Genomic DNA, 23,167 nt, shown 5'->3' with positions numbered 1-23,167 from the left:
GATAGATTGACAGACACAGATGATAGTTGATAAGGGATGAGAGAGAGAGAGAGAGAGAGAGACTTAATAAAAGGATGATAATTAGGGAAGATGATAGACCGATAGCTGCCATCTAATATAGATATAACTCTATACATCTAATATAGATCTTTTGGAGCACTGTGAATTGGGGCTATTTGTAAGCAAAATTCATCTGTGTCCCAAACCCTCGTTTTTCTGGCTACACAGCTACAGTTCCATCTTATGACTGAGAAAACAAAACAAAACAAAACAAAATAGTAAACAGATTTAAATGACACACATCCCTCGGTTTGAATCCCCAGACCAAATGCCATCCAATACTCTTCCTGGATTAAAATGCAGACCAAACGTTATTCCTTTGATTACAAAGATCAAATGGCCTATTTTACTGGAAAATACCCTCTCCAGCTACCAGAACTGGGTTACCCAAATTCAAATCGGCACTAGAGGACAGCAAAGAGCTAAGGCTGCCTCCGAAAACTCTGCAGAAGGATCTGGTTGCCCTACATAATTATTACCAAATTTGAGAAATAACAAGGACAGTTCTCTGAATCCTAGAGATCTTCCGAAAATATGACGACATGTTTCTCTCTGTAGGAATTCAGAGGACTGGCCTTGTTATTTCTCAAATATCTGTTTGTCTGTTTGTCAATTGACAAGCAAGGTGTCAATTGCCGAGGTGGTGCAGTGGTTAGAGTGCATTACTGCAGCTACTTCTAGTTCAGCAGATCAGCGGATCAAATCTCACTGGCTCAAGGTTGACTCAGCCTTCCATCCTTCCGAGGTGGGAAAAATGAGGACCCAGATTGTTGGGGGCAATATTTATTTATTTATTTAATTTGTTCAACTTGTATGCTGCCTTTCTCCGAAGACTCGGAGCTATTTAGCATACTGTCTTTGGTGTAAGCTGCCCAGAGTCCTCGGAGAATGGGCGGGATAGAAATATGAATAATAAAATAAAATAATATGAATAATAATTGGATTATTCTAGAATGAAACCTCATTTGGCCAGTGGAGAGAAGCCAGCTGAAAAACCAGATAGAACTGGAAGCTAAAACATATAAAGAATGGTTGCTGGAATTGGATATGTTTAGTTTAATGGAAAGAAGGAATAGGAGTGATTGATAGCACTCTTCCAATATTTGAGGGGCTGCCACAAAGAAGAGGGGGTCAACCTATCCTCCAAAGCACCTGAAGGCAGGACAAGAAGCAAAGGATGGAAAATAATCAAGGAGAGAAGCAACCTAGAACTACGCCGACTTCAGTCTGACCTAAGCATAGTACATAAAATTATCTGCCACAACGTCCTACCTGTCAATGACAACTTCAGCTTCAACTACAACAATACAAGAGCAAATAATAGATACAAACTCAAGGTAAACCACTCCAAACTCGATTGCAGAAAATACGACTTCAGCAACAGAATAGTCAATGCCTGGAATGCATTACCTGACTCTGTGGTCTCTTCCCCAAACCCCCAAAACTTTAACCTTAAACTGTCTACTGTTGACCTCACCCCATTCCTAAGAGGGGCGTGCATAAGAGCACCAGCGTGCCTTCCATCCCTGTCCTAATATTCCTTTTTACTCTTACTCTTTTCACGTATTCAAATTATGTTTATACTTTTACCTGTTATCTTATATATGCTTGAAAAAATAAATAATATATATATATATATATATATATTTAAAGGAGAAATTTCCTGTCAGTGAGAACAATTAATCAGTGGAACAACTTGCCTCCAGAAGTTGTGAATGCTCCAACACTGGAGGTTTTAAAGAAAACTTTAGACACCCATTTGTCTGAAATGCTATAGAGTTGTGATGGCGAACCTATGGCACGCATGCCCAAAGTGACACCCGGAGCCATGTTGCCTGGCATCCATGGTATCAACCGTTCCTCTTTAGGGTTTCTGGCACGCATGCGCTTGCGATGATCAGCTGGCCTTTTTGCATGTGGCAGTGCTGGAAACTAGAAGATCATCGCATGCGCATGTGTGCCAGAAACCCGGAAGAGGAGCTGGCTGAAACCGGAAGTTCATTTTTGGGCGCGTGCAGTTCCTCTTCCAGGTTGCGGCCCAGACGCGCACGTGCTCCCTTTTTGGCACTCGGTGCTAAGAAGGTTCACCATCACTGCTATAGGGTTTCCTGCCTGAGCAGGGGGTTGGACTAGAAGACCTCCAAGGTCCCTTCCAACTCATTCTGTTATTCCGTTCTGTGAAGTCAAAAGATCCAGGAGAAGAACAAAAATATAGAAGAATTCCACCTATGGGAGAAGGCTGGGCAAAGACTCAACATGCGGCCAACGGCTTCATTCTAAGCCCTTCCCTGGAGGTCACAAAACAAAGCAGGTAGGAAGGGGTTGGAAGACATGTTTATCTCCTTTCCAATATGGGTTCTTCTGCTCCTCTAATCTCTTCTCCTACAGCATCTAGTTGGAGAGCATGTTGACATTCTCCAAAGGGTTTGCAGGAAGGAGGGCAAAGAAATTGCTTTTAAAAATAACACGACTTTCATAGATGGCTTAAGCAGTAGGGAGTTAACTCTTGGCAGGATTTAATTGCCAACAACAGGATGTGCCAGAAATCATGTCGAATTTGATAACTAGAACATTGGACTAGAAGACCTCCAAGGTGCCTTCCAACCATTATTCTCTGGTTATTATTGTCCTCTCCTCTATATTCTTTGCAAGGATAGAAAATCTCCTTTAGATTATGGCAAATACTCTGAAGCTACTGACTGCCTTCTTGGCCAGTTGACTTTCAACTCTTCCATCTGTACTAGCCCCATTGGTTATGAGGGATGATCTACGAAGATCTCCTATGCCCTTGTCTCCCATGTTCCTTCACAATTCATAGATTTCATTTGTCTCTTTGGGTTGAGTTTTGGAGTCTTCTTGTTCAGACTTTGATGTTGAGACTTCGGAAAAAGTGCAAAGAAGAGCAACTAGGATGATTAAAGGCCTGGAGGCTAAAACATCTTCTGTATATGAAGAACGGTTACAGGAATTGGGTATGGCTAGAATAGTGAAAAGAAGGACTAGGGGGGACATGATAGCAGTCTTCCAGTATTTGAGGGGCTGCCCCAAAGAAGAGGGGGTCAACTTATTTTCCAAAGCACCAGAGGACAGGACAAGAAGCAATGGATGGAAACTCATCAAGGAGAGACGCAACCAGTGAGAACAATTAACCAATGGAACAGAATTGGGCCTTCAGAGGTTGTGGATGCTTCATCACTGGAGGTTTTTAAGAGACTGGACAGCCACTTGTCTAAAATGGTAGAGGTCTCCTGATTGAGCAGAGGGTTGGACTAGAAGACCTCCAAGGCCCCTTCCAGCTCTCTGATTCTGATTCTGAGGGTGAAGACTCATCACAGTTCCTTGGAAACCCACCACAGTGAGGACAATTAATCAGTGGAACAACCTGCCTCCAGAAGTTGTAGGTGCTCCATTACTCGAGATTTTAAAGAAGAGACTGGACAGTCACTTGTCTGGAATGGTGTAGGGCTTCCTTCTTGAGCAGGGGTTGGACTAGAAGACCTCCAAGGTCCCTTCGAGCTCGATTCTGATTGATTGACTTCCAACATTTTCTTTTTGTAAAAGTGCCATTCTTTTACAACTGCCCACTGCAGAGTTGACGCAGATACTTTCTTAAATCAGCCTCATGGTGGTTCTACCTTCTGGTCCATTGATCTTCCTGCCCCGTGTCTACACACACCCACACATACACACTCACATACCTTTAAAGGCTTTTCAAGCTTGGGTTTTCCCTGCTAAAGTGAGATCATCTCGCCCTCTTAATTTGGAGATTCTTTCTTTGGGACGAATCCTTCGGTCGTAATTGTGCAACCTTCCAATTATTTTACAGTGCTTTCTATTTCTGAGAATTAACGCAGCAAAAGTCTATCTGATTACAGAATAAAGGAGAAGGAAAACAAAAACCTCTTTTATCGATGATAAATATTTGGTGCCAATCCAAATTCATCACCCCAAAGGTATGTTTTAAAAGTGCAAATACATCCTAAGTGTTTAGTGGCACCCAAGAGTATTTAATGACTTAAATATTAGAATCGGGTTTAACAAAAGGCCACACAATTGGGTGTGCTGAATTGAGCTTCAACAGAATCTTAAACATCCTGAAAGGAGTGTTATTTTGGGAAGCAAGAGTAAATATCGACGTGATCCCTTTATCTCACTCTCTTTTAAACCTTTTTCTCACGCAGAAATAACCTGTACTAAATCAAACTTCAGCTTGCATTGTTTGCCATATATAAATATGGAGTCATATTTATTTAAGAAAACACTTCTGAGGAATAAAAACCAGTCAGCTTCCAAAGCCAGCCCTTCCCTCTGAAATGCTACATTTCTCTAAATAAGATTTTTTTTTTTTTAATGGAAGAGTCCTTTTCTCACATAAGGTTCTGTTCACATTCTCAAATGATAAACCCCGTGATAATTTCCTGTAATTCTGGTTGCAGGAAATCAAACCAAAATCTCTACTTTTACCAGATGTCAGCTTGTGCTACTAAGGAACGATAGCAAATGAGAATTATCAATAGCTATAAATAAAGGTAGACATTAATGGTTTCACTGATATTAATGATGCTTTGCTCCATATCAATGGCACCGTCTTTAATGAACTAAGATACTTTTTATAATGATAAATTGTTGAGACTTTAGAAAAAGTGCAGAGGAGAGCAACCAAGATGATTAGGGGACTGGAGCAGGGGTGGGTTTTAAATTTTTTTTACTACCGGTTCTGTGGGCGTGGCTTATTTTGTGGGCATGGCTTGATGGTCATGTGACAATTATTTAGGATTTAGCAGAGGTACTGGTCTACCAGGCTTTTAACTGCTTGCAGAGCTGTACCCATCTACCCATTTATTTTTTACAGGCGCTGGTCTACTCATGTATTTTTGCAGGCACTGATCTACTCATGTATTTTTGCAGGCACTGATCTACTCATGTATTTTTGCAGGCACTGGTCTACCCATTTGTTTTCTTTTAACACTGATCAGCTGTAGGGCGGCCCTTTGAAGCCCCGCGGCAAGAGTTTAAACAGTTTTTTTCCCTCTAGCCATCAGCTAGAGCCGGTTCGGTGATGTCATATCATCACCGCTACTGGCTCGGCGGAACTGGCAGAACTGGGAGGGACCCACCACTGTTCTGGGCCCACCAGAATTAGGGAAATAGGCTGTTTCCTGTCTCCGGAGGGCCTCAGGGGGTGGTGAGGAAGGCCTGTTTTTCTCTCGCCCAGCCTCCCCAGCTCTCCCCAGCTCTCCCCAGCCTCCAGAGAAGTTGGCAAACAGGGCGTTTTCAGCCTCCGGAGGGCCTCTGGGTGTGGGGAAGGCAGTTTTCACCCTCCCCAGACTCCTACAAAGGCTCTGGAGGCTGGGGAGAGCAAAAAATGGGCCTATCGTGCCATTGCATGCCAGGAGCAGGGAGAGCGTGGGAGGGTCATGCGTGGGGGCAGGACGAGTAGAATTATGGGTGTGGGCACACATGCGGGTGAGCCCCCTCCCCGCTCCTGGCACGTGATGGCAAAAAGGTTAGCCCTCACTGCCCTATACCGTTTCAGACAAGTGGCTGTCCAATCTTTCCTTGAAATCCTCCAATAATGGAGCACCCACAACTTCTGGAGACAGGTTGTTCCACTGGTTAATTGTTCTGTCAGGAAATTTCTCCTTAGTTCTAGGTTGCTTCTCTCTTTCATGATCTCCCACTTGTCACTTCTTGTCCTGCCCTCTGGTGCTTTGGAGAGTAGGTCAACCCCTCCTTCTCTGGGACAGCCCCTCAAACAACAGGATGACAGACCTGGAAGGGATCTTGGAGATCTTCTAGTCCAACTCCCTGCTTGAGCAAGAAACCTTATACCATTTCAGACAGGTGGGTGTCCAATGTCTTCTTAAAAACCTCCAGTGATGGAACATCCATCTGGTGGCAAGTTGTTCCACTGATTAATTGTTCTCACTGTCAGGCAACTTCTCCTTAGTTCCAGGTTGCTTCTCTTCTTGATGAATTTCCAACCTTTTTTTCTTGTCCTGCCCTCTGGTGCTTTGGTAAATAAGTTGACTCCCCCTCTTCTTTGTGGCAGCCCCTCAAATATTGGAAGACTGCTATCATGTCTCCCCTAGTCCTTCTTTTCATTAAACTAGATCTACCCAATTCCAGCAACTGTTCTTCTTATGTTTTAGCCTCCAGTCCAGTGGTGGGTTCCTCCCGGTACGGCCTGGTTCTCCCGAGCCAGTAGCGGTGACGATATGACATCACTGAACCGGTTCTGCCCCCTTGCCCCCCCGCCCCCCCCCGCATTATTCTTACCTTTTATTTGCCCCCACCCCCAATCTATTGCTGCCTCCTGAGTCCCAGCTGATGGCTAGAGGGAAAAAAACTGTTTAAACTCTTGCCGCGGGGCTTCAAAGGGCCGCCCTACAGCTGATCAGTGTTAAAAGAAAACAAATGAGTAGACCAGTGCCTGCAAAAATACATGAGTAGACCAGTGCCTGCAAAAATAAATGGGTAGATTGGTACAGCCTGGTAGACCAGTACCTCTGCTAAATCCTAAATAATTGTCACATGACCGTCAAACCACGCTGACAAAATAAGCCACGCCCACAGAACCGGTAGTAAAAAAATTTAGAACCCACCCCTGGCCCAGAAAGCCTGTGCGCACCGGAGCTGAGCTCACATGCCCACCGATATGGCTATGTGTGCCACCTGTGGCACGCATGCCATAGGTTCGCCATCACGGGTAGAGGGTCTCCTGCTTGAGCAGAGGGTTGGACTAGAAGACCTCCAAGGTCCCTTCCAGCTCTCTGATTCTGTTAAAATATCAGTCTGTTCATAAACACGAGACTATGTCTTTCCTACTAATGTGGGTTTAAGCTTTAGAGAAACTGGAGCAGATTTTTCTCGACTTCATGGACAGAAGACCAATAGACCAGCATCTTCATTTCATTCTGCAGTTCCTGATCCTTGAAAGGTGCCTCTTGTCAACCCCATGAACGTTTTTCTTCTATGGGACCAACTGAGATGGCTCCATCTCATCCTGCTTTGTGTATTGGTAGGTGCCAACCTGACGGCAAAGGAGACCTCGGGTGTGTGCTTCTAAAACATTTAGGGATCACTAGCAAAATCAACAATGCAGCCAAATACAGGGATCCACCTTTCTTTGCTTAAGGAGTAGAAAGTACATAAGCATTGAATCAATTGAATTTTCCCTACCAGAGTCACAGTAGCTCTCTTACTGCCTGCCAACAGCGAAAAATCTAGGAAGGAGAAGGAAAGACCTACGAAACAGGTACTTCTATGGAACAGGTGTTTCTTAATACAGGTGCTTTTTTTAATTGGGTGCATTTGTCATGGCTTTTAATTCCCCCTGGCTGGTTTTTTTTTTTTTTGAAAGCTGCTTCTCTACATCACTGCTATCATCCCAAATCTTTATATAGAAGTCTAGGTATATGCATGGGGACAGTATAACTTGCCTCCAGAAGTTGTGAATGCTCCGACACTGGAAGTTTTTAAGAAGAGGTTGGATAACCATTTATCTGAAGTGGTTGTAGGGTTTCCTGCCCGAGCAGAGGGTTGGACTAGAAGACCTCCAAGGTCCCTTCCAGCTTGGTTATTCTCTTCTCTTCTCTTCTCTTCTCTTCTCTTCTCTTCTCTTCTCTTCTCTTCTCTTCTCTTCTCTTCTCTTCCCTTCCCTTCCCTTCCCTTCCCTTCCCTTCCCTTCCCTTCCCTTCCCTCTTCTCTTCTCTTCTCTTCTCTTCTCTTCTCTTCTTATTCCATTCCATTCCATTCTATATTAAACAGCTATTGATATGCAATAAGAAATACAGGTGCCTCTTGAAATAGAATAACAGACCTGGAAGGGACCTTGGAGGTCTTCTAGTCCAACCCCCTGCTTAGGCAGGAAACCCTACACCACTTCAGACAAACGGTTATCCAACATCTTCTTAAAAATGTCCAGTGTTGGAGCAATCACAGCTTCTTGTGACAAGTTGTTCCACTGGTTAATTGTTCTCACTGACAGGAAATTTCTCCTTAGTTCTAGGTTGCTTCTCTCCTTGATGAGTTTCCATCCGTTGCTTCTTGTCCTGCCCTCAGGTGCATATAAATCATCTTAAACCATCTCTTTTCAGGTATCTGAAGGGGGCTATCATATCTACCCTGACTTCTGAAGAGTGAACGTGCCACACAGACTAATTTAAGATTATTGCAGAATGTTTTCTTCTCCAGGGTGGTCCTCGGTAACTGATTGACAGGCTTTAAGGACCTCCAGAATACCTTTGCGCTCATTTCCAGACAGCTGCACAAATTGTTAATTATCTCCTCGGCCCAATTCGAAGTCCTGGGTTAGACCTTTGAAAAACTCTTAAATGACGTGGGAGGTAGACGGTTTTTCCCCCGGGTGAGCCTTTGCTGCACATGCCGGGGTTTCCATAAGCACATGCAAATGCGTTCCATAATTACAACTTCTAATTGTGCAATCCCAGAACGAATGGCAGGATGTTCACAGGAGGCTGGTAGGTCCACAGCTGCTTATGTATGCCACGCGTGTGCCATCTCTCTGGTGCAGATGTTCCCTCCACTCCAAAAAAAACCCAGAGCTTGGAGAAACTTTGCTTTCTAGTTTATCAGTCAAAGCAACTGGGTCAATGCTAAATAAGTGATAACTGCGCAGCGACAGCACTATCAATAGCGTTTAGACTTACATATCGAACTGCTGGCTGTGGGCAGAGTAAGCCTGCAATATTGCATTCTAACCACTGTGCACCATGGAAGGAAGGAAGGAAGGAAGGAAGGAAGGAAGGAAGGAAGGAAGGAAGGAAGGAAGGAAGGAAGGAAGGAAGGAATAGCAATAGCACTTAGACTTATATACCGCTTCACACTGCTTTACAGCCCTCTCTAAGTGACTTACAGAGTGAGCATATTGCCCCCAACAATCTGGGTCCTCATTTTACTCACCTCGGAAGGATGGAAGACTGAGCCAACCTTGAGCTGGTCAGGATCGAACTGTATTATAACCACTGGGAAGGAAGGGAGGGAGGGAGGGAGGGAGGGAGGGAGGGAGGGAGGAAGGAAGGAAGGAAGGAAGGAAGGAAGGAAGGAAGGAAGGAAGGAAGGAAGGAAGGGCAATAGTAATAGCAATAGCAATAGCACTTAGAGTTATATACCTCTTCATCGTGCCTTAGAGGCTTCTCTAAGCAGTTTACAGAGTCAGCCTTTTGCCCCCAGCAATCTGGGTCCTCATTTTACTCACCTCGGAAGGATGGAAGGCTGAGTCAACCTTGAGCTGGTCAGGATCGAACTGCTGACAGAGGACAGAGTTAGCCTGCAACGCTGCATTCTAACCTCTGGGAGGGAGGGAGGGAGGGAGGGAGGGAGGAAGGAAGGAAGGAAGGAAGGAAGGAAGGAAGGAAGGAAGGAAGGAAGGAAGGAAGGAAGGAAGGGGAGGAGGGAGGAATGGCGGGAGGAAAGAAAGGAAAAGGGAAGAGTAATAGCAATAGCTCTTAGACTTATATACCACTTCACAGTGCTTCACAGCCCTCTCTAAATGGTTTACAGAGTCAGCCTCTTGCCCCCCAACAATCTGGGTCCTCATTTTACCAACCTCGGAAGGACGGAAGGCTGAGTCAACCTTGAGCTGTTTTCTGTAATCTGTAATTTTCTGTTAATCTGTAAAAATGAGTGAGTTTTGCCTCCTCAGAACAGGTAACGCAATATAAATTCAGTTTTAAATTCCATCATATGTTCTCTCTTTGTGTTAGGTGAACTTTGACCCACAACATAGAAATGAGGCGGCAAATTCTTCTGTGGTTCTTGCAGGCAACGCTGGTTCTCCTGCTTTTTGAAGGTCAGAATCCCGGGTTTCGTGATCTTGTGGAATCGCACCCACTGAGCCAGACGGTTGCATTGCAACCTCCATAATCCCTAGCCGGCGTGGCCGATATTATGCAGGATTTATGGAAATTGACGTGTGGTAATAAACCCAGAGGAAGAAGAACATATGGCTGTTGTGGTTATAGTACATCTTGTTTGGGAAAAGATAAATTAATAGCATGATTAACAATATCAGACTTCAGCAGGATTTTTAACATTAAAGGGGCATGGATGCCTTCCGGATTTTTTTTATCACAACTACCCTTTGCTAGGGGATGAGGGGTAAACTGCCATGTGGGGGGAGGGGGGGAGAGAGAGACAGAGACAGAGAGACAGAGAGAAACAGACACAGAGAGAGAGAGAGAGACAGAGAGAAAGAAAGACACAGAGAGACACACACAGAGAGAGAGAAACAGAGACAGAGACAGAGAGACACAGAGAGAGAGAGAGACACAGAGAGACACAGAGACAGAGACAGAGAGACACAGAGAGAGAGAGAGAGACACAGAGAGACACAGAGACAGAGACAGAGAGACACACACAGAGAGAGAGAGACAGAGAGAGAAACAGAGACAGAGAGACACACACAGAGAGAGAGAGACAGAGAGAGAAACAGAGACAGAGACAGAGAGACACACACAGAGAGAGAGAGACAGAGAGAGAAACAGAGACAGAGACAGAGAGACACACACACAGAGAGAGAGACAGAGAGAGACACAGAGACAGAGAAACAGACAGACAGAGACAGAGACACAGAGAGAGAAACAGAGACAGAGACAGAGAGACAGAGAGACAGAGACAGACAGAGACAGAGACAGACAGAGACACGCCGAGACAGACAGAGACACACCGAGAGAGAGAGACAGACACAGACAGAGAGACAGAGAGAGACAGAGACACAGAGAGAAACAGAGACACAGACAGAGACACAGACACAGACAGAGAGACAGAGAGACAGAGACAGAGACAGACAGAGACAGAGACAGACAGAGACAGAGACAGACAGAGACACACCGAGACAGACAGAGACACACCGAGAGAGACAGACAGAGAGACAGAGACAGAGAGACAGAGAGAGACAGAGACAGAGACAGAGAGACACAGAGAGAGAGGGGGGAGGGAGGGAGAGAGAGAGAGAATGAAAGAAAGAAAGAGACACACAGAGAGAATTCTATAAATAGTTTTGTGGGTGTGCAATTTGGGCTCTTTCCACCATTTGAGGGAGCTGGTTGGGGCTGCTTCTCTTTTTATTATTGACTTGGTTGTCTCTTCAAAGGTACCAGAGCTCATCTGATGCAGCCTCTTGGTCACGGGTCCTTTTTCCTAAATATTGGCGCTCGAAACAATCTTCCTCTTGTGAAGCCTGAGGTTCCTAACTCTGCCCTGGAAAACCAAAACTCATTCTGTCAAGGAGGTTGTCGAGATGGCTGGATGAGCTACATGGACCACTGCTACATGTATGTTCAGCAGCAACGGTCATGGGCAGAAGCTGAGGTATTGACATCTTCTCAATAGTCCTTTTCAGGGCTTTTCTTATCCAAGCATCCAGTCTCCTCCACAGGAACTTCAAGGGAGATTTATAGGACATCATCCTTCAGTTGAAACCAACTCTTCCCTTTATTTAGTTTATTTATTAGTTTATTTCATTTATTTATTCTGTTTAGTTAGGTGTAACATTTATCCAACTGCCTGAAATTAGCTGAGGTCTGTCTGGTTTACAGAAATTAAGGGCTGCCAATAAAAATTACATGAGGATTAAAATTCCAAGTTAAAATTAAGAAGTGACATCCAACATGTGGGAGATCCGAAGGCTCTCTGGATAAGCCATGTTTTCAGCAACATCTGGAAGGCCATAAGACTGGACTCATATACAGGTAGTCCTTGACGTACGACTACAATTGAGCCCAACAGTTCTGTTGTTAAGCAAGACAGTTGTTCAGTGAGTTTTCCCCCATTTTACAACTGGGGAAGGCAGCCACAGTCATAAGCGTGTCTAACAGTCATAAGTCACATTTATCAGTGCCATTGTTAAGTTCGAATGGTCACTAAATGAATGGTTATAAGCCAAGGACTACCTGTACATCAGAGGTGGGTTCCAGCAGGTTCTGACCAGTTCTGGAGAACCGGTAGCGGAAATTTTGAGTAGTTCGGGGAACTGGTAAATACCACCTCTGACTGGCCCCGCCCCCATCTATTCTCTGCCTCCCGAGTCCCAGCTGATCGTGAGGAAATGGGGATTTTGCAGTAACCTTCCTCTGGAGTAGGGTGGGAATGGAGATTTTACAGTATCCTTCCCCTGCCACACCCACCAAGCCATGCCCACCAAGCCACACCCACAGAACTGGTAGTAAAAAAATTTGAAACCCACCACTGCTGAACATAGCACGAAACGAGAAGTTGCAGAGGAAGGAGAATGCTACAAAAAACTGCCACCATCAGGCACTCGATCCATTAGATCCCGGTAGATGAGGACATGTTGACTCTCAAGAGGTCAACAAGATCCCTAACAGATTGCTGGGAAATGCTTCCATTGTCCCAGGCAGGAAACCTATTGGTTCCATCAAAGAGGTAGAACATGTTCATAAGACTCCCCTTCCTTCACAAGGAAGTGATTTGTTCACGCCGATGAGCTCATGGAAACATCCACCAAAAACAAGAAGGTCATGCTCCCAGGTAGATACCTAGTGGGGCCAGCCATGGGGGTTAGGACAGTGATGGATAGTTGTTCTGACCCAGCTCCCCAGACACGACAAGCCCTCTGAAGTGAACTCAAAGATTCCTTTATTAGGAGCGTCAGCAGCCCCGCAAAAAGTTTCTCTCTCAACGCAGGCTAACAAGTCCATCCGTCCAGGAGATGAATAGTTGTCTGTCACATCTATTCATCTCTGCCTTTTATCTCCAGAGCTAGGGTGGGGCTTCTCTAGCAGCGGTGGCTCTTCCTTCCCAAGGACCAGCCCATAGATTTCCACTGCTCTCCTCTCCTCTGCCTTCTGTGCATCTGCACGTCAGGCACTGGACCCAGCTGTTCCTCCTCTTCCTCATCAGCCACCTCCAGATCTGGGGGCTGTTGACTCTCCCTCTGAGGGCTGACGGATGGCCCAGGCTCTGCCTCTGTCTCTCGCTTTCTGACAGCTCCATTCCTTCCTCCCCCTCGGAGATCTCAGGTTGCCTTGATGCTGACCTTGACTCCCACACCTCCTCCTCCTCCTCCTCTGATTCGGCTGCTGGAGGGGCTGGCGGCTGACAGGCCACAACAATAGCCAAGTTTTCCTTTTGGTCCAGCATCCCAAACAAAGCCCCACGTTTGAGGCCATCTGAGTTAGATATGACGCCAAGCATAAAATCCACCCGTAGAGATCTCCGTGAGGCCTCCTGTCCTTCTTCATCCAGCCAAGTCTTGGTAGGACATGCCAGGCCTGCTTTCGTATCTGTGATTAAATTGGAAGTGAGGTTTTTCTCGTTTCCTCTTTTCTTGTTACCAGAAATAGCCGTTTCAAGAGGCAGAAAAGCTTCTGGGTTGTGTAAATTGAAGGCGTTCATGTGCGAATACACTTTGCTTCTGGTTGATCTTGATTCAGCTTAGATGGGCAGGATATTCGCATCAGGGTTATATGGACCATTTTTTAAAAATTTATTATTCATTGCTTTTATTCAGCCTCTGCTCCTAAGCTTCCAGATAAAATGGCCTAGACAAAAAGCCCGTTATAATTGGATTTTATTTTTATTTTTTTGCAGCCATGATGAGGGCAGAATAGATGGGGTGGGGTGTAGCTTATTACCTTGTCTTTTGTGACGCAAAGCAGGAAGCAAAGTTGGACATTTTGGGGGATGAGAGGGAGCTTTGAGGGACTCAAATCTTACATCAAGCGCACGCCTCTGTGGAGTACTGGCACAAGCATCCTTATAATGTGGAGTTTCCACGGAGGAAACATTGACACCAGCAACGTAGAGAGTTTTGTTTTTCTCTGTGTGTAAAAAATTAGGCTTTTCATGGAGTGGGGAAGATTCATTCACAGGGCTCTCTAGCTCCATTTGACATTTCAGAAATATTGGTTCATAGAATGTTTAATTTTTGTCTCCCTTGTATTCTTATTATTCTGTTTTGCTTGACTTTTTTCTTTCCTTCCTTTCCTTCCTTCCTTCCTTCCTTCCCTTTCATTTTTCCTTCCTTTCTTTCTTCCCTTTCATTTTTCCCTCCTTCCTTCCTTCCTTCCTTCCCTTTCATTTTTCCTTCCTTCCTTCCTTCCTTCCCTTTCATTTTTCCTTCCTTCCTTCCTTCCTTCCTTCCTTCTTTCCTTCCCTTTCATTTTTCCTTCCTTCCTTCCTTCCTTCCCTTTCATTTTTCCTTCCTTCCTTCCTTCCTTCCTTCTTTCCTTCCTTCCTTCCCTTTCATTTTTCCTTCCTTCCTTCCTTCCTTCCTTCTCTTTCATTTTTCCTTCCTTCCTTCCTTCCTTCCTTCCTTCCTTCCTTCCTTCTTTCCTTCCTTCCTTCCTTCCTTCCTTCCTATCTCTGTTTCCCCTTTCCTTCTCTCACGGATTCTTTTCTTTTTCTCTCCTTCCTTCCTACTCCTTCCCTCCTTCTTTTCTGCCTCCCTTTCTCCCTTCCACGTCTTCCTTTTATTTCTCCTTCCCTTTCCCTTTCATTCCCTCCTTCTTTCCTAGCTCCCTCCCTCTTTCCTCTTTCTTCATTCCATTCTACCCACACCCTCCATCCTGAACCACACCTTCAATTCACCCTCGTCCTGGTTATCTCCCTCTCTCCTATCATTCCTTTCCAGAGGACTTGTCAAAGCTTTGTCCCAGGTGGACACCTGACCAGCATCTCAAGTGCCCAACACAATGACTTTCTGGTGGAGCTGGCCACTTACCTAGGACAAAAACCCACCCTGTTCTGGGTAGGAGGAAAGCACCGAAAGGTATGTCCAACCCTAAAAACATCTGGCTGCCTTGAACTCCACTTTCTAATAGTAACAATCAGTCAATCAATCAATTAAGACTTTTTATTTCTGCTTTAAAAGTATATAATTGGTACTATATATCATCATCTTATTCTGATACGGATTTGAATTTCGGATGTGGTCTACCTAAGGTGTTGACACGTCCTTGCTCTACTCATTGGGACACCAGAATACAATGCCGGCATTTGTATGATGATACCACCACAGATGTTTCATCACCTGGATGTCAAGGTAGCATCTTCCTGCAGGCACCAGTTATCCATAACAGGTCTTGGACTTCAAAAGTCAGTTCTTCAGTTCTTCTTTCAGATAAGAAAGAAGTTGGATCGATTACTTTTAAATAATAATTGGTTTAAATAGTTATATTTAGATATGAGCAAGGGAAGTTAAAGTTTTTTTTTCTTTTTTTATATATATATATGTTTGTTAGATGCTATATCCTGTATCTGGGAAGTCCGGGGGGGGGAGGGTTGGGGGAGGAGGGGGGAGGAGGGGAGGGAAAATATGTGTAAGGAATCTGGAGAGGTTCTTGGAGTTTACGTAACTGTTTTGTTGTTTTTTTTCTTAAAGAGGTTGTTAATTTGCAAATGTGATTGTACAATCCATATATGGAAAGATGGCAAACGGTTTATGTTTTTCTTGTAAAAATGTTTTTTTGTCTTGTAAAACTCTTTAATAAAAAAAAAAGTCAGTTCTTCAGCACGTTCAGGAGGAGGAAAAAAAAAACCCACAGTATTTGCTGTCATGAATCATTAAAAGAAAAAGATTTCAGACAAGCTTTAAGCTACTTGAAAGATTCATTTGAGCTCGGGAGAACTAGAGTAAACTCAGCTGAAAACAGATTCCTTCCAATTCAATTTCTTTTCCCTCTAATAAATTATACAGCCCACTCCTGGTCTTCTCAACCATGGATACCTAATTCCACATACAGGTAGTCCTCGACTTACAACCCTTCATTGAGTGACGGTTCAAAATTACAATGGCACTGAAAAAAAGTGATTGACAACCAATCCAGCCTCCCCAGAGTCACGGGATCCAAATTCAAGAAGCTTGGCAACTGGCATGTACTTATGACGGTTGCAGTGTGTTCCCCCGCCCCGGGATCAGGTGATTCCCTTTGGCAACCTTCTGACCTGCAAAGTCACCGGGAAAGCCAGATTCACTTAACAACGGGGTGACTAATTTAACGACGGCAGAGATTCACTTAATAACGATGGCAAGAAATGTCGTAAAATCGGGCAAAACTCACTGATATCCTCACTCAGCAACAAAAATTTTGGGCTCGTTTTGTGGTCGTAAGTCAAAGACTACCTACATGGGGTCCAACCAGGGGTGAAATGCTCCCGGTTCAGACTGGATCGCCTGATCCGGTAGCGATGGAGGTGGGTGGTTCGGAGAACTGGTAGCAAAAATCCCTCCCCCCCCCATGCCCAGCTGAGCTGCACAATCATCAGAGATTTTTTTTTTTTACTTTTAAAAGCATTTTTTCTACAACCTCTTCGGCCGAAAAAATGCTTTTAAAAGTAAAAAAAAAAAGCCTCTGATGATCGTGCGGCTCAGCTGGGATCTTCAAATGCTTTTAAAAGGCTCTGACGATCCCAGCTGAGTTGCCTGATCGGCAGAGGCTTTTTTTCTTTTAAATGCCTCTGACGATCCAAGCTGAGTTGCCTGATCAGCAGAGGCTTTTTTTTCTTTTAAATGCCTCTGACGATCCAAGCTGAGTTGCCTAATCAGCAGAGGCTTTTTTTTCTTTTAAATGCCTCTGACGATCCAAGCTGAGTTGCCTGATCGTCAGAGGCATTTAAAAGAAAAAAAAAGTCTCTGCCGATCAGGCAACTCAGCTGGGATCGTCAGAGCCTTTTGAAAGCATTTTTTTACAACCTCTTCGCCGAAGAGGTTATAGGAAAAATGGTTTTAAAAGTAAATTTTTTTTAAAAATGGCCACGCCCACCCAGTCACATTACCCCACACACACACCAAGCCACGCCCACAGAACCGGTAGTAACAAATGTTAGATTTCACCACCGGGTCCAACTCAATCCCTTTGCTAGTCAATCTCGATCCTGGTTAATGCGAATATTCCTGGTGAACGGATTACATGACGGGTAAGTAGGTAAACCCTGATTTCGTTCCATTCTCGTTTTATGTTTCTCCAGGGTGGCTCTCTTCAATGGACCGATGGCGCCACGACAAATTTCATTCAGCGTCCCCTCAGTTCACTTCTTAATATCGCGAGCAGCACAATTCATCGCATCCTAAACCTGAATGTCTATGTCTGCTTGCAAATCAGTTTAGGAGGTATTCTCCACAAATATTTGGGACCCGTAACTGTAGAATCTTTTGATCTTTTCACAAGCTGTAGAGGGTTTAAGTTACAGAGAGGGGTTTTTTGTTTTTGTTTTTTACTTTGCAAGTCTTGGTATTACTGCAAAGGCCTGACTACGGACTGGAGATACTGATCGTCCTCACAACAGTCCATTTAGTGACCGTTCGAAGTTACAACAGCACTGAAAAAAAGTGAACTCACAGCCATTGTTCACATTTACGACCATTACAGCATCCCCATGGTCACGGGATCGGATTTCAGATGCTTGGCTACAGGCATGTGGACTAGACGAGACTAGACTAGACTAGACTAGACGAGACTAGACTAGACTAGACTAGACTAGACGAGACTAGACGAGACGAGACTAGAATAGAATAGAATAGAATAGAATAGAATAGAATAGAATAGAATAGAATAGAATAGAATAGAATAAGAAATAATGGAACGGACCGGAACAGAATAGAATAGAATTAGAAATAATGGATTGGATTGGATTGGATTGGATTGGATTGGATTGGATTGGATTGGATTGGATTGGATTGGAACGGAACGGAACGGAACGGAACAGAACAGAACAGAACGGAATAGAATAAAGAAATAATGGAACAGACTAGAACAGAATATAATAGAATTAGAAATAATGGAATGGAATAGAATAGAATAGAATAGAATAGAATAGAATAGAATAGAATAGAATAGAATAGAATAGAATAGAATAGAATAGAATAAAGAAATAATGGAACAGACCAGAGCAGAATATAATAGAATTAGAAAGAATGGAATGGAATGGAATGGAATGGAATGGAATGGAATGGAATGGAATAGGATAGAATTAGAACAGAAATAGGAATAGAATAGAATAGAAAATAGAGTTGGGAGGGACCTTGGAGATCTTCTAGTCCAGCCCCATGCTCAAGCAGGAAACCTTACACCATTTCAGACAAATGGTTGTCCAATCTCTTCTTTAAAACCTTCAGTGATGGAGCAACCACAACTTCTGGAGGCAAGTTGTTCCACTGGTTAATTGTTCTCACTGTCAGGAAATTTCTCCTTAGTTCTAGGCGGGATCTCTCTTTAATGATCTTCCACTTGTCACTTCTTGTCCTGCTCTCCGGTGCTCTGGAGAGTAGGTGAAGCCCCTCTTCTCTGGGACTGCCCCTCAAGCAACAGAACGACAGAGTTGGAAGGGACTATGGAGGTCTTCTACTCCAACCCTCTGCTCAAGCAGGAAATGCCATACCATTAGAGACAAATGGTTGTCCAATCTCTTCTTAAAAACCTCCCATGATGGAGCACCCATAACTTCTGGAGACAAGTCGTTCCAGTTCTAAGTTTTTAATTTACTCTTTTATTGACATTTCTGTGTTTTTTACTTCCAGGCCATGGTCGATGGGATGGTGCCAACTGCCAAACGAGGCAACCTTTTATCTGCAGCTACAAACCAGATTTGACGCCTCCATAATTTGCACCAGAAAGCAATCCTTACTTCCTAACAGCCAACACCCAACTCGGTCAGTCCTGAAATGGAGATACTTCACAAGTAATTTTTTTTTTTCCTTTTGAGAACATGCAACACAGAATACGCTGCTTCTAGTTCAAATGCAAAAGAATCATTTATCGGCTTGACTTATGATTGACACCAGTCATTATTTTATAGGGCCATAATAAACCGCATTGTTTAAACGAAATCCGGCTTGATTTGAGTCTTTAACGAGATCTATGGGCTACTTAGACCTCCCATGATTGCAGCGAGAAAGCTTTCGTTTAAAAGTAATTACAAATCACTCATTAAACATCACTTACTTCCACGTTTAATGGCCTAGTCATACTTTTAAGACGGGGTGGGGGGAACAGGCTGCTTTGCAAATGTCAGATAAATCCACGAAGAGGTAATTGAATGAAGGTTGTAAAAGAAAAGGGTAGGGAAGGAAATCGAAAGAAAGGGAAGGAAAAGATATTGTTGCAATTTAATCGTGGGTTCGAGGACACACATGCTAAAAAAGAAATAAAATCAAAAAGAAAGGTTTAGGGTCTATCACTGTATATACACAACAGACACAACAATTTGTCAAATGAAGGCAAATGAAGGCAATTGTGTTATATACAGGGTAAGCTGTTATGTGTTGTATGGCATAATGCTGTATAAGCAGACAATTTTCCTTTGTGTGTGTGTGAAGTACAGGTAGTCCTCGACTTACGATAGTTCATTTTTTATTTTATTTTTTTAATTTGATTTATATGCCGCCCTTCTCCGGAGACTCAGGGTGGCTTACAATGCGTTAAGCAATAGCCTTCATACTTTTTGTATATTTATACAAAGTCAGCTTCTCTTTCTTTCTTTCTTTCCTTCTTTCTTTCTTTTTTTCTTTCTTTCCTTCCTTCCTTCTTTCTCTTTCTCTTTCTTTTCTTTTTTTTTTTAATTTGATTTATATGCCGCCCTTCTCCGGAGACTCAGGGCGGCTTACAATGCGTTAAGCAATAGCCTTCATACTTTTGCATATTTATACAAAGTCAGCTTATTGCCCCCACAATCTGGGTCCTCATTTTACCTACCTTAGAAAGGATGGAAGGCTGAGTCAACCTTGAGCCTGGGGAGATTCGAACCCTGCAGTAATTGCAGACAGCTGTGTTAATCACAATGCTATCAGTCTGCTGAGCCACCACGTTGTAACCGAAGTCACAACGACACTGAAAAGATTGAGTTATGACCGTTTTTCACACTTACGACCATTGCAGTATCCCCATGGTCACGTGATTAAAATTCAGAAGCTTGACAACTGGTCCGTATTTATGATGGTTGCAGGGTCCCTGGGCAGTGGAGGGAAGGAAGGAAGGAAAGAAGGAAAAAAGGAAAGCAATGGGGAAGGAAGGAAGGAAAGCAGTGAGGAAGGAAGGAAGGAAGGAAGGAAGGAAGGAAGGAAGGAAGGAAGGAAGGAAGGAAGGAAGGAAGGAAGGAAGGAAGGAAAGAAAGAAAGAAAGAAAGAAAGAAAGAAAGAAAGAAGGAAGGAAGGAAGGAAGGAAGGAAGGAAGGAAGGAAGGAAGGAAGGAAGGAAAGCAGTGAGAAAGGAAGGAAGGAAGGAAGGAAGGAAGGAAGGAAGGAAGGAAGGAAGGAAGGAAGGAAGGAAGGAAAGCAGTGAGGAAGGAAGGAAGGAAGGAAGGAAGGAAGGAAGGAAGGAAGGAAAGCAGTGAGGAAGGAAGGAAGGAAGGAAGGAAGGAAGGAAGGAAGGAAGGAAGGAAGGAAGGAAAGCAGTGAGGAAGGAAGGAAGGAAGGAAGGAAGGAAGGAAGGAAGGAAGGAAGGAAGGAAGGAAGGAAGGAAAAAGCACCCGAAGGCCAGAAAAGGAACAATGGATGGAAACTGATCAAGGAGAGATTCAACCTGGAAACGGCCTTCCCCACACCCCGGAGGCCAGAAACGACCCATTTCCTGATTTCTGGTGGGCCCAAGAGGCCCAAAAATCAGCTGGCTGGCATACACATGCACGCTGGAGCTGAGCTAGGGCAATGCTCACCTGCCCACAGATATGGCTCCACGTGCCACCTGTGGCACGCATGTCATATGTTCACCATCACGGATCTAGGATCTGAATGGAAATGATTTTCTTCTACATCAGGAAGCTGATATTATCTTGTTTTGAGTGTTTTGAAGAAAGAACAGGCAGGCCTAAGGGCTTAAAAATGTAAACTGATTTAAAAAAAAAAATTGCAGACATCGGAGGAGAGTGATGGCTTCACTCATAAGCATTCCATTCCAATTTTACCCTTATATCTTCTAAGAATGTTAGGGAAAAAAATCTCTTTCCAGAGACCGGGCGCAATCAATACAGGTTTTCTGCCCGTCTCTTTGTGCTACAGAATTGCCTTGATACGATTAAAGTTTACTAACCTCTTTTTTCATTGTTTTCTTGCTTCATCTCCAAGGATCAAGATTGGAAAATGAAATTTAACTAAAGGAGCTTTATTAAACTGAATTCAATTGGACAAGTTCCTAATTGGGAATCATTCCGAAAATGCCTTCATTAGGAAACATAGCCTGTTCTTTAATTTAAATTGGTTTTTTTTTTTACACAATGGAATACACACGCGCACACACAAAAGGGCCATCTTTCATGTTGCTAGAAATATTTTGTAAATGCCTCCTCCTCCTTCTCCTCCTCCTCTTTCTTCTCCTCTCTGTAGACCCCACTCCCTTCTAGCACTGAATATGTTACTTAGTTGGGTAATGAAATGTCCTCAAGAAAACCACCAAGCTCAGAGAACACCAAGGAACCCACAGTTCTCCTCCTCCTCCTCCTCCTCCTCCTCCTCCTCCTCCTCCTCCTCCTCCTCCTCCTCCTCCCCTTCCTTCCTTCCTTCCTTCCTTCCTTCCTTCCTTCCTTCCTTCCTTCCTTCCGGAAAAAAATAGTTGCTAACTGTCCCTTGGCATTTTCCACAGTTAGCGTAGTTCGGGGCTATTTTGGACTTGCCAAAACTCTCCATCAATAATGACATTAGATAATGTCTCTATTGAGTCCAACTCAACTCTCTTCCTGCTTAGTTTTGCGGGCAATCGAGATTGGCTAAGGTGCTCCCAATACATCAATGGACTGCTCAGCTTAAAAGAATGTTTAAAAACACAGAAACATCAGGAGTTAGTGACACTCCCTTCAACCAAAGGAGGAACATCAATATTCGGCTCTGTGATAAACAAAAATCTGAGAAAATCGGAATAAATTAGCACATCTCCCGAGCATCTGCTCTCCCAAAAAGCTGTTGCTGAGGCAACAGAATTTGAATAACCAAGAAATAATTAGAAATTATCCTTTTCAGAAAGGAGTGCTTAAACTGAAGATTCAAGAGACTGTTTTCCCCTCTCCTTGCCTTTAGTATATCATCTATTAAAATGTTTTAAACTTAAAAAAACGGTGATGTGGCTTGACATTTCAATTTTGATGAAACAACATAAAAAATAAAATTCCAGTTGCTAAGCATTGGCAGTTCCTAAGCCTCTCTCTGCGGCTGAGTTTAAACCAGGCGTGATCTTGTGGCTTTGAGTGCCAATTTTTGGCTCAGTCGCCTTGAGAAATGGAGACCATTTTACCATTTGGTGATAAATTCAAGCTCTCTCGCTGGCTTTGGAGCCTTTCTTTATACCCATTTTAGGCACCGATTTAACCTAATATTATTCATTTCTGGGCCTGAAGAAATGTGAAGTCTTTAAAGACATTCCAATAGATTACAGATTAACAGAATTGAAAGGGACCTTGTAGGTCATGTTAGGATATAAGCAGGAGACCCTACACCATTTCTGACCGATGGCAGTCCAGTCTCTTCTTGAAAGCCTCCAGTGATGAAGCTCCCACAACCTCTGAAGGCAACTTCCATTCCACTGGTTGATTGTTCTCACTGTCAGAAAATGTCTCCTTATTTCCAGGTTGAATCTCTCCTTGATCAGTTTCCATCTATTATTCCTTGCCTGGCCTTCAGGTGCTTTGGAGAATAGGTTGACCCCCTTTCTCCTCTCTGGGGCAGCCCCTCAAATATTGGAAGACTGCTATCATGTCTCCCCTGGTCCTTTTGTTCATTGAAGTCAGATTAAAGTCAGATTAACAGAGTTGGAAGGGACCTTGTAGGTCATCTAGTCCAACCCCCCGCCCAAGCAGGAGACCCTACACCATTTCTGACAGTCCAGTCTCTTCTTGAAAGCCTCCAGGGATGAAGCTCCCACAACTTCTGAAGGCAACTTCCATTCCATGGGTTGATTGTTCTCACTGTCAGAAAATGTCTCCTTATTTCCAGGTTGAATCTCTCCTTGATCAGTTTCCATCTATTATTCCTTGTCTGGCCTTCAGGTGCCTTGGAAAATAGGTTGATCCCCTCCTCTCTGTGGCAGCCCCTCAAATATTGGAGGACTGCTATCATGTCTCCCCTGGTCCTTTTGTTCATTCAAGTCAGATTAAAGTCAGATTAACAGAGTTGGAAGGGACCTTGTAGGTCATCTAGTCCA

General features: G+C 43.8%; 1 protein-coding gene across 1 annotated transcript; it reads left to right on the top strand.

Moving 5' to 3' along the window:
* The first annotated feature begins 7,241 nt into the window (after positions 1–7,241).
* LOC148113569 (snaclec bitiscetin subunit beta-like) lies at positions 7,242–18,871 on the top strand. The gene is made up of 6 exons (XM_087871583.1): positions 7,242–7,318; positions 9,789–9,874; positions 11,177–11,394; positions 14,678–14,815; positions 17,014–17,155; positions 18,563–18,871. Exons 2-6 carry the CDS (start codon positions 9,814–9,816, stop codon positions 18,643–18,645), a joined length of 642 nt encoding a protein of 213 aa, XP_087727709.1. The 5' UTR covers positions 7,242–7,318; positions 9,789–9,813; the 3' UTR covers positions 18,646–18,871.
* The last annotated feature ends 4,296 nt before the right edge of the window (positions 18,872–23,167 follow it).

This window comes from Pantherophis guttatus, chromosome 5, assembly GCF_059756535.1.
Source record: "Pantherophis guttatus breed Tessera chromosome 5, ASM5975653v1, whole genome shotgun sequence".
Taxonomy (NCBI): Eukaryota; Metazoa; Chordata; class Lepidosauria; order Squamata; family Colubridae; genus Pantherophis; species Pantherophis guttatus.
The sequence above is the reverse complement of the archived record's forward strand: the minus strand, read 5'-3'. Positions and strand labels throughout refer to the sequence as shown.